This window comes from Olea europaea, unplaced genomic scaffold (assembly GCF_002742605.1).
Source record: "Olea europaea var. sylvestris unplaced genomic scaffold, O_europaea_v1 scaffold1737, whole genome shotgun sequence".
NCBI lineage: Eukaryota > Viridiplantae > Streptophyta > Magnoliopsida > Lamiales > Oleaceae > Olea > Olea europaea.
Window position 1 is genome coordinate 104,030 of NW_019235080.1, and position 11,687 is coordinate 115,716.

Genomic DNA, 11,687 nt, shown 5'->3' on the forward strand with positions numbered 1-11,687 from the left:
ATCGCGACAAGTGACGAAATTCCGCTGGCGCGACTTTAGTTTCCCATCAATCTGTCAAATTTCAGCCCATTTCGACACAATCGAGACAAATGACGAAATTGCCCCTGGCGCGATTTTTGTTTCCAATCAACCTTCCAAATTTCAGCCCATTCCGACACCATCACGACAAGTGACAAAATTACCCCTGGCGCAATTTTTGTTTCCAATCATCCTACCAAATTTTGGCCCAATCCCACACCGTCGCGACAAATGATAAAATTACCCCCGGCGAAATTTTTTGTTTCCAATCAATCTGTCAAATTTCAGCCCAATCCGAGACCGTCGTGACAAATGACAAAATTGCCCTTGGCGCGATTTTTGTTTACAATCAACCTCCCAAATTTCAACCCATTCCGACAAAGTTGTGACAAATGTCAAAATTGTCCCTCGCGCGATTTTTATTTCCAATCAACCTGCCAAATCACAGCCCATTCTGACACCGTCGCAAAAATGACGAAATTACTCCTGGCACGATTTTTGTTTCCGATTAGCCTGCCACATTTCAACCCATTCTAACACCGTCACGAAAAATAACGAAATTTCCCCTGGCGCAGTTTCCCTTTCCGATCAACCTGTCAAATTATAGCCCACTCAGACGCCGTCACAACAAATGATGAAATTGCACTTGGCGTGATTTTTGTTTCCAATCAACCTGCCAAATTTAAGCCCATTCTGGCATCGTCGCGAAAAATGACAAAATTGCCCCCGACGCGGATTTCGTTTCCAATCAACCTGTCAAATTTTAGCCCATTCCGACACTATTACGACAAATAACAAAATTGCTCCCGTCGCAATTTTTGTTTCCAATCAACCTGCCAAAATTTCAGCCTATGCTGACATTATCGCGAAAAATGACGAAATTGCCCCTGGAGCGATTTTTGTTTCCGATCAACCTGTCAAATTTCGGCCCATTCCGACACCGCCGTGACAAATGACAATATTGCCCCGGGCGTGATTTTTGTTTCCAATTGACTTGTCAAATTTCGGCCCATTCCAACGCTATCGCGAGAAATGACGAAATTGCCTCTGGTGCAATTTTTGTTTCCAATCAACCTGCCAAATTTCGAACCATTCCGACACTGTTGTGACAAATGACGAAATTGCCCCTGGGGCGATTTTTGTTTCCAATCAACCTACCAAATTTCAGCCCATTCTGAAACCGTCGCGAAAAATGACGATATTGCCCCTGGCGTGGTTTTTGTTTCCGATCAATCTGTCAAATTTCAGCCCATTCCGACACTGTTGCGACAAGTAACAATATTGCCCCTGGCGCAATTTTTGTTTCCAATCGTCTTGTCAAATTTCGGCCCATTTCGACACCGTCGCGACAAACAACGAAATTGCACCTGGCGCGATTTTTGTTTCCAATCAACCTGCCAAATTTCAGCCAATGTCGACACCATCGCGACAAGTGATGAAATTGCCCCTGGCGCGACTTTAGTTTACAATCAATCTGCTAAATTTCAGCCCATTCCGAGACAATCGAGACAAATGACGAAATTGCCCCTGGCGCAATTTTTGTTTCTAATCAACCTGCCAAATTTCTGCCTATTCCGACACCGTCGCGACAAGTGACGAAATTGCCCCTGGCGCGTTTTTGTTTCCAATCATCCTTCCTAATTTTGGCCCAATCCCACGCTGTTGCGACAAATGACGAAATTGCCCCTGGCGCAATTTTTGTTTCCCATCAATCTGCTAAATTTCAGCCCATTCCGAGACAATCGAGACAAATGATGAAATTACCCCTGGCATGATTTTTGTTTCCAATCAACCTGCCAAATTTCTGCCCATTCCGACACCGTCGCGACAAGTGACGAAATTGCCCCTGGCGTACTTTTTGTTTCCAATCATCCTTCCAAATTTTGGCCCAATCCCACGTCGTTGCGACAAATGATGAAATTTCCCTAGCGCAATTTTTGTTTCCCATCATCTGCCAAATTTCGGTCCTTCCCGACACCGTCGCGACAAATGATAAAATTACCCCCGGAGAAATTTTTTGTTTCCAATCAATCTGCCAAATTTCAGCCCATTCCGACATCGTCGTGACAAATGACAAAATTTCCCTTGGCGTGATTTTTGTTTCCAATCAACCGGCCAAATTTCAGCCCATTCCAACAACGTCGTGACAAATGTCAAAATTGTCCCTCGCGCGATTTTTATTTCCAATAAACCGGCCAAATCTGATCCCATTCTGACACCGTCGCAAAAATGACAAAATTGCTCCTGGCACGATTTTTGTTTCCAATCAAACTGTCAAATTTCAGCCCATTCTAACACCGTCACGAAAAATGACGAAATTTTCCCTGGCGCAGTTTTCGTTTCCGATCAACCTGTCAATTTATAGCCCATTCCGCCACCGTCGCGACAAATGACAAAATTGAACTTGGCGCGATTTTTGTTTTCAATCAACCTGGCAAATTTCAACCCATTCTGACAACGTTGCGAAAAATGACGAAATTGCCCCTGGCGCGGATTTCGTTTCCAACCAACCTGTCAAATTTTAACCCATTCTAACACCGTCGCGACAAATAACAAAATTGCCCACGTCATAATTTTTATTTCCAATCAACCTGCCAAAATTTAAGCCCATTCTGACACCGTCGCGAAAAATGACGAAATTGCCACTGGGGCGATTTTTGTTTCAAATCAACCTGACAAATTTTAGCCCATTCCGATACCATCGCGACAAATGATAGCATTGCCCTAGCTTAATTTTTGTTTCCAATCATCCTGTCAAATTTCGGCCCATTCCGACACTATCGCGATAAACGACGAAAATGCCCCTGGATCGATTTTTGTTTCCAATCAACCTGCCAAATTTCGGCCCATTTCGACACTGTCGCGACAAATGATGAAATTGCCGCTGGTGCGATTTTTGTTCCGATCAACCTGCCAAATTTTAGCACATTCTGACACCGTTGTGAAAAATGACGAAATTGCCTCTGGCGTGGTTTTTCTTTCCGATCAACCTGTCAAATTTCAACCCATTTCGAGACCGTCGCGACAAATAACAATATTGCCCCTGGTGCGATTTTTGTTTCCAATCGTCCTGTCAAATTTCGGCCCGTTCCGATACCGTCGCGACAAACGACGAAATTGCACCTGGCACGATTTTTGTTTCCAATCAACCTGCCAAATTTCGGCCCACAATGACACCGTCGCGAAAAATGACGAAATTGCCACTGGCACAATTTTTGTTTCCGATCAACCTGTGAAATTTTAGCCCATTCAGACACCATCGCGACAAATGACAAAATTGCCCCAGGTGCGATTTTTGTTTCCAATCAACCTGCTAAATTTCAGCCAATACCGACACCATCACGACAAGTGAAAAAATTGCCCCTGGCGCAACTTTAGTTTTCCATCAATCTGCCAAATTTTAGCCCATTTCGACACAATCGAGACAAATGACGAAATTGCCCCTGGCACGATTTTTGTTTCCAATCAACCTGTCAAATTTCAGCCCATTCCGACACCGTCGCGACAAGTGACAAAATTTCCCCTACGCAGTTTTTGTTTCCAATCATCCTGCCAAATTTTGGCCCAATCCCACGTCGTCGCGACAAATGAAAAAATTGCCCCTGGTGTAATTTTTGTTTCCCATCAATCTGCCAAATTTTGGCCCTTCCCAACACCATCGCGACAAATGATAAAATTACCTGCGGCGAAATTTTTTGTTTCCAATCAATCTGCCAAATTTTTGCCCATTCCGAGACCGTCGCGACAAATGACAAAATTGCCCTTGGCGCGATTTTTGTTTCCAATCAAATTGCCAAACTTCAGCCCATTCCGACAACGTCGTGACAAATGTCAAAATTGTCCCTCACGCGATTTTTGTTTCCAATCAATGTGTTAAATCTCAGCCCATTCTGACACCGTCGCAAAAATGACGAAAGTGCTCTTGGCACGATTTTTGTTTCCGATCAACCTGTTAAATTTCAGCCCATTCTAACACCGTCATGAAAAATGATGAAATTGCCCCGGCGCAGTTTTCATTTCCGATCAACCTGTCAAATTCCAGCCATTCCGACACCGTCGCTAAAGATGACGAAATTGCCCCTGGCGAGATTTTTGTTTCAAATCAACCGGCAAAATTTCAGCCCATTCTGACACCGTCGGGACAAATATAAAATTGCCCCTGGCGCGATTTTTGTTTCCAATCAACCTGCCAAATTTTAGCCCATTCGTGCACGATCGCGACAAATGACAAAATTACCCATGGCGTGGTTTTTGTTTCGAATCAACCTGCCAAATTTTAGCCTATTTTGACACCGTCGCGACAAATGATGAAATTGCCCGTGGCCGATTTTTGTCTACTATCAACCTGCAAAATTTCAACCCATTTCGACACTATCGCGATAAATGACGAAATTGCCCCAGTGAGATTTTTATTTCCAAGCAACCTGACAAATTTCAGCCCATTCTGACACCATTGCGGCAAATGACAAAATTATCCCCGGCACGAATTTTGTTTTCAATCAACTTGCCAAATTTCAGCCCATTAGGACATCGTCGCGACAAATGACGAAATTGACTTTGGCGCGATTTTTGTTTCCAATTAACCTGCCAAGTTTCAACCCATTCCGACATCGTCGTTAAAAATGACGAAATTGCTAGGAAAAATGACAAAATTTCCCTTGGCGCGATTTTTGTTTCCGATCAACCTATTAAATATTAGCCCATTCCGACACCATTGCGACAAATGACGAATTGGCCCCGAGGATTTATTTTTCTTCCTTTACACGGAAGGGTTCTGCCTTTACACGGAAGGAAAAGAAAAGGGGAAAGGGGACAGGAGACAGGAAGTGAAGGGGAAGGCGCCATTGTATGTGGTGGATGAGAAGAGATTGATAACGATTGACAATGATGAGTAAGATGATATGGGAATCAAGAGCATGTTTGTGTGAGTGCACCTTATAAGCTCACCGAAACATGCACCAAATATGTTGAGGATTCTGCATTCTGTTAGTAGTCATCATACGAGAGACTTCTAGGTTGTTTCTACTCCTATTAGTAGATTGTGATTTGTCGCGTGACACTAATTTGCTAACTTATCATTTGCTACTTATATTAATTTGATTTATGATTGTTTGTAAGTTAGACTTTTATAATGGATTTTCTAGATGGTGTTTGGTTTTCATGTGTCTTCAGAATTGTCCATTCCTCTGCCTTTTGCTCCCTATTTCAATTTTCATTTACTTGTCATAGTCCACATACTTATGGTGAATATAAATGTTAAAGAGCATATATGGACCTTGGATTGCCTTTTCATTAATCAGCATAACCTTCAGTCTTTTTTTAAGTTGAGTTTGTTATTTATGACACCACGCAAGCAAAAGGGCAAAAACTGAAAAAAAGAAAGAAAATAAGAGCAAGAGGAAGTACATAAAACAAGTTTGTGAATTAAAGGGAAACCTTGAGCTCCAAATGTACAAATGGCAGATCAGCGTATCATCGTTTCAAGGTTATGAGCACTTAGTCTGTTGATTACGTTGTTATTAACTTGTAACTTTCATTATCTTCACTGCACAGATCAGCATATCGTCGTTCCAAGGCCGCCAATGATGCCTATCTGAGAGGAGATCACTCATCTGCCCAAAATTTCTCACTGAAAGCCCGAGAAGAATGGAATGCTGCTGAACAGCTTAATGCTAAGGCAGCAAAAGAAATCCTGCGTATTAGGAATTGTGAAAATGATCAGTGGACATTGGACTTGCATGGTCTGCACGCAGCAGAAGCTGTTCAAGTATTGCAGGAACATTTATATAATGTTGAATCCTTGAAGTCATCAAACCGCTTGGCAACACCTGATGCAGTCCACAAGGAATCACCCACATTGCTGTCTGCGCCTCTGGAGTCTCTAACTCATAACGACCTAGAGAAGTTGCGGAAACAGCCAGTACTCAAGCAGAGACGAAAACTATTACAAGTCATAACAGGTAATTTTCATCAACTGGAAGTGAGGCTCTTTTGGAATAAGACACTGTTTAACATGAACCATCATATGGATGTGTCTTGAGGAAGTATGAGTTAACACGAAGCTTGTTTCACTGATTCTGGTGGTATAAAATTTCATAGAGTATCACAAGTGAAATGAATGGTAAAATTACAGAATTACTGTATCCTATATCATAATGGAATTCTGCAATTATACAAAATATTTCTGTATCACATGCAAGAGAACTGATCAATTTTGACTTGTGGAAAAAGAAAAGAACCCACTCATATGAGGTCATGAATTCAGTTGGAGAGGCAGATAGAAAGATTTTTAAGTAAAGAGATATATCACTATTAAGAACATTTTCTCAGTTTATGATAATATTCAGCAAAAGGTGCGACGTATCTACTGAAGGAGAAAAGGAAAATGCGAAGATATCTTTTTTCCATTATTTTGTGATACAAATTTTAAAAATATAAGAAACGACACAAGAAAAGGAAAGTTTAGATTATTGATAATAGTTAAAAGTCCTTTAGAATCACTGAAACGGCTAAGTTGATTGATTTTGAAAAAATAACGTGGTAACTGAAAAGGAACATTACAATTAGTTTCTACTTGAACAAATATTGTATCAGAAATTAGGCAAATAGTAAGGTTTATAACAGGAAGAAGTACTTAAAAATGCAAATTTTCTATATTTTTATTTAATGAAGAACTTCATGGGACATCATAGCCCTTGATTAGATGATTGCTCTGTCATGCAAAAATTATAATACTTAGTGACTAAATTAAGAAATGAAAAATAGAGCATACAAGGGCTACCATTGTTATCTTGTTGCCTGAACAATTTGATAGATAGATGCGAAGCAATAAAAATGTTATCTGAACAATATAGAATACCATGTCTCCATGTCAAGTGTGACAGAGATACAGATTTGATGTTGAAGAGTTATTTCATTGTTAGACAAATTCATTAAGTTTACCCTCCCAAACATGCTCACATGCTACACAAAGAACGGACTTCATTCACAGCCCCGCTTTACATTTGAGGCCAAGTCTGTATGTTATTTGCTCTCGAACTTTATTTTTGAGTGAAGTTGCAATGCAGTTCCCGATTACTTCTTGCTGGAATATACAAATATTTTGCTTGGGTCCTCTCTTTTCTCTTGCTTCTATTAGTCAATCTCTTCGATGATAATTAACGTAAACTATTAAATATTTTTGGCTCTAAACGTGCATGAAATTTTAAGATTGTGCGGACTGTATCAATGTTCAGTTTGTAGAGAATTGATTATGTTTTATGAACATTAAAATAGAAGATTATTAATAGTTTACATCTGAAAATGAGAGAGTAAAATCAAATGAGACGCCTATATAACCAATCTAACCAAATGAAACAGAATAATTTCATTTCTTAACTTTAATAATAGTATTCTAAATTTTTGTATGTCTGCTTGTGTAGGACATGAATACGATTATCTGATTTCTGCACCATACAAGCATAATGGTATACTCCATTTTAGTTGACATCCTAAGATAGAGACATAAAATGAGTTGCACTACTTCTATGGAAATAATATGAAATAAAAATAAATACAGCAATTGTAAGGAATGTGCAGGACTGCTTGATTTTAGTCTAGAAAATGTTTATATGCATCTTGATGTAGAATGCTGGTTTTGCAACATAGTGATTCCGGATTTATAGATAATTTGCAGTGACTTGTTTGTCTTTGAACACATGGAATTTGGGACAAGAGATGACTGTTGACCAGCTTTACAAGATCTGGGAAAAATTTTTGTCGTTGCAGATGCACCTTTTTTTTTTTGCTGCTCATGCTTAATTGATGTTTATTATAGTGGGGGGTTGATGTAATGGGCCAAGGAAGCATGCTGTCTTCCTCTCCTTGAATCTTCTGCGCTGCTTTTTTGTTTGTTCCTTTCGTTTTATGTATCCTGCAATTTTATGTTATATCTGTGTATGTGAAGACCAACATCTTGAGTTATAGATGTGCATGGGATTCTGTAAAAGTGATATGTTTTAATACTTTCCACAGGAAAAGGTAATAATAGTAAGGGAGCAGCTTCACTTCCACCTGCTATCAGAAATTTTCTCACTGAGAACGGGTGAAACTAATTCCCTTTTGTCAATATTATGACTGTGTAAAGTTCTTAAAAGATTTTTACTTAAATTCAGATATGTTTGCAGGTATCATTTTGACGATGCTAGGCCTGGGGTAATTACAGTAATGCCCAAGTTTCGTCCACAGTGAACCATAATAACATTTGCAGGAATGAAATAGTTTGCTTCTTCCATATTGTTTTTGTGAATAAACGGGATCATTCTGGTTGCTGTTCTAATTCTATCTATGAACCCTACAGATTGTATTGTAACTTTAACTATAATGAAATTCATGAATTAATTTGTTTGTTGATCTGCTCGATAATGTAAAGTCGTGCGATTGAATATCACATTAATTGAGAACAAAGGGAAATCGTCTCGTACAGAATGCCCAGCCGACAGCCATTACTTTTGTTATCCAGATATTAGACTTTGTTATATGCCATTGCTGATTTTAGGAAATTAATTCAAAAATGTTAGGAAGCTACTCGAGATAAAGTTCTATTTTTCGTGTGCAGAACAAATAAATTGATAAATGTATTAGTTTTTAACCTGTAACAAATACTTGAAGAGGCAAAGTTAAAATGTCCTTTAAAACGGAAAAATCACGTGCTACGACACCATCTGTCTTTTAACTGAGGGGTATCACGTAAACGAATGCACAATAATAGTCATGATACTCATCATTACTCTTTAAAAAAATATTAAAATATTAATTTTGAGACACTCAGCACTCATGATGCTCCAATTCATACACTTAGAAATATTAATAAAATTAAAAAAATTAAATTTGGTTATAATATACATTGCACAGTCTAATCTTCTCAATTCTCAAAACTTCCACAGCTATCTTATTTTTTTTTATTTTGGGTACATAATAACATACAGATAGACGACATGAAAGAAAGAAGTTATAATAACCAAGTTTCTTTCCTTTCCATCTCTTTTTTCTCTCCCTCTTTCATGTCATCTATCTATATACTATTGCCCTTGATTGAAGCCCATTTTTTTTGGAAAAATTCATTTTTCAACAGTGTTTTGACATCATTTCAACTACACATTCTTTAAAAAAAAATTATTACACGCAAATCCAAAACTTTTTGTTATTTTTTAACCACACATTTCCCATCAATACACTATTCAAGAATTTATTCTTCCCAAAAAAATGGGACTTAAACAAGGGCAATTATGTACACAATTGTACAGAAATAACATTATTTTCTTTTTTCAGGAGAAAAATTTTAGTACCTCAGGAGTGCCATATTTTAATGATTTGTGTATTAAAGAGGAGGAAAGTAGGCGAAAGGAGAGAGGAATGGGGAGTGGGGGTGGGGTTGAGAGAGCTCTTAAAATCCACCTGAGGGAGCTGGAGATTCATACAATTTGACTTCTACAATTTTCGTATAAATAAAAAAAGATACATATACTCCATATACATCTTGTGCACCCTCCAAAGATGATTCTTTACTTGAAGAAGTCCTCTTTTCTCCCCCTTCTTCTCACCTGCCTGCATGACGGTGTTCCCAAAATACATTTCCACCATATAGATTTTGCGCACCCTCCAGATTTGGTTCTCTACTTGAACAAAAACCCTATTTTATTCCCTTTCTTCTTTTCAACAGCCTGCGTTATGGTGTTACAAATATCTTTTACAGAACATAATGATCAAAAGTCGAAACAATCAAAATAATGATGATAATAATAATAGATTATCAGTCTAAACCAATAGTAGATTCAGATGAATAGTTCAGCATCATCAAGTATTGCTTCAAGATACTTGAATTGACTTGATAAAATCCATCCCTTAGTATGGCAGTTCACGATAGATTTAGTTCTATTTCATCTCAGGCATTCAAAAATTTTCACGCATATTAAATAAGGACCATAAGGTGCTTTATACCTTACATATATTTATCAGTCAACAGCTGCAGTTGACCTTTACTGCCCTAGGAAAGTATATACTGCCATAATATACATATACCTTATGGATTCAAACACGAGGAATTTTGCTAAAGGTGTTTAGTCAATCTTGTACAGCTATTCCTGTTAGGGTTTTAATAAAACATTCCTAGTGTATTTGTTAATGAGACATCCTTTACCACATCTTTATGAACCAATAACCAGAAATTCTCTCTCACAGCAACAGGTGTAAGAGAAGTTTCTTAACAAGCTGATCCACATTGTATTCTGACAGAATCATTCAATTGGAAGTGAAACTTCCAGTAACTCAAGTTTGTATTAACAAAGAATGAGAGGGACTCAAACTCGAGAGATCATGTGTTTTCATGTGTATTGGCAGATATGGTTGTGAAAGGTAAGGCAGGGGAAGCATCTACTGTTTAGTGGTGCTACTACTCCACGCATCAGCAAATTCATCAAATAGGCGACATATGGAAACTAATTTTGCAACAACAACTTTTACCACACCAGTCCACACTGAACTGAGGATTTTCTGAGAACAAAGATCTGGGCAATCGCATTTGCCATGTTACCTGTGAGGATTTCCCCCCATGCAGAAAATTAAATCTGGCAATCCCTTATTTTATACTTTTACACAGAAAACGATTTGAAACATGACCATAAGCTGTTGTATGAACAAAAGCTTCTGAATTCTTAATCAGAGATTAAAGAGCTTCATCTTTCATACATCAAAAAGAAAAAGGGAAAAACAATACTGGCAAAGAATTCAGATAGAAGTTGTAAAGACGGAAACTATTTATTTTCTGTTAATTAGATGTCCCTCGATGTGCGTCACAGCAAGTGATTTTGTGAAACCATCAGTTCCTAACTTTGAATGCAGGTATTTGGCATAGAATAACTAAGAATACAATGGCTTTAAGAAAGTCCAAAAAAAGAAATGGGGAAATTCAATTTGGAAGGGAAGAAATATATAATAATATGCACTCTTTGTCGTCTTGTCCATATCTTGCAAAAACAATTGCTAGGAATCAGATAATTTACCTTAATGATGAATGACCTCAGGGTAAGAACCACTGTATCTCTTGAACTGCAAAGCCCAATCAAAGGCAGAAGTTAGATCTAAAGATAAAATCATTAAAAAAAATAATAATAAATAAAATAAATCTGCCAATGTCATTTAGCCATATTGAAACAAATGAGAAATCGGTCACAAGTCCATTAAGGTAAGAAAATATAAGCGAATAATTTGGCTGTGCAAGAGTTCAGGGTCCATTCAGAATCACAATGAAACTAGAGTAGTATTTGGCAGCTAAAATAGCAATGGTCATAGGCTGTCTATACATAGCATATATCATTATGGTTGAATTCAACCCCCAAAGTTTCTTCCAATGCAAGTGTCATCCATGTCAACCACCATTTTCCCTTTATATCACACATCGCCATGTGATTTCAACCATGTGCCAGCCATGCTGCTTCACTTGACCAATCGCAGCAAACAAATTAACCCATTTGCTATCCAAGTGTTTGACCAGTCTCTCTGATAGACTAAAATGATACAAAACCAAGTATATAAAATGAAGGCAACACATAAACCATAGGCACCACATCAATTGTTTTAAGTAATACATAGCCATGTTAATTTCACAAAAATATGTGAAACTCTCCCCTTCT

The 11,687-nt window shown here is 38.1% G+C and overlaps 2 protein-coding genes across 3 annotated transcripts in view; one reads left to right on the forward strand and one right to left on the reverse strand.

Annotated features, from left to right (window-relative positions):
• The first annotated feature begins 4,767 nt into the window (after window positions 1–4,767).
• LOC111377871 lies at window positions 4,768–8,415 on the forward strand. Its single transcript, XM_023001006.1, has 4 exons — window positions 4,768–5,503; window positions 5,572–5,978; window positions 8,032–8,101; window positions 8,184–8,415. The coding sequence occupies exons 1-4, from the start codon at window positions 5,475–5,477 to the stop codon at window positions 8,245–8,247; spliced, it is 570 nt and encodes a 189-aa protein (XP_022856774.1). The 5' UTR covers window positions 4,768–5,474; the 3' UTR covers window positions 8,248–8,415.
• An 882-nt stretch (window positions 8,416–9,297) lies between these two features.
• Window positions 9,298–11,687, reverse strand: part of LOC111377875 — a 5,224-nt gene continuing 2,834 nt past the window's right edge. The window contains exons 4-5 of one of the 2 annotated variants that reach the window (XM_023001016.1): window positions 11,058–11,103; window positions 9,298–9,719 (exon numbers count right to left, since the gene is read on the reverse strand). In XM_023001016.1, coding sequence (XP_022856784.1) covers window positions 9,672–9,719; window positions 11,058–11,103 — 94 coding nt within the window. In that variant the 3' untranslated portion in view covers window positions 9,298–9,671. The remainder of the gene's footprint in view (window positions 9,720–11,057; window positions 11,104–11,687) is intronic. The other variant, XM_023001015.1, reaches the window with a different exon arrangement.

Bases quoted from the DNA above. Each gene is read 5' to 3' on its own strand.
- LOC111377871 (XM_023001006.1), top strand. From the start codon at position 5,475: ATGGCAGATCAGCGTATCATCGTTTCAAG. The intron at 5,979-8,031 runs GTAATTTTCATC...TACTTTCCACAG, and splicing joins ACTATTACAAGTCATAACAG to GAAAAGGTAATAATAGTAAG. The intron at 8,102-8,183 runs GTGAAACTAATT...ATATGTTTGCAG, and splicing joins AATTTTCTCACTGAGAACGG to GTATCATTTTGACGATGCTA.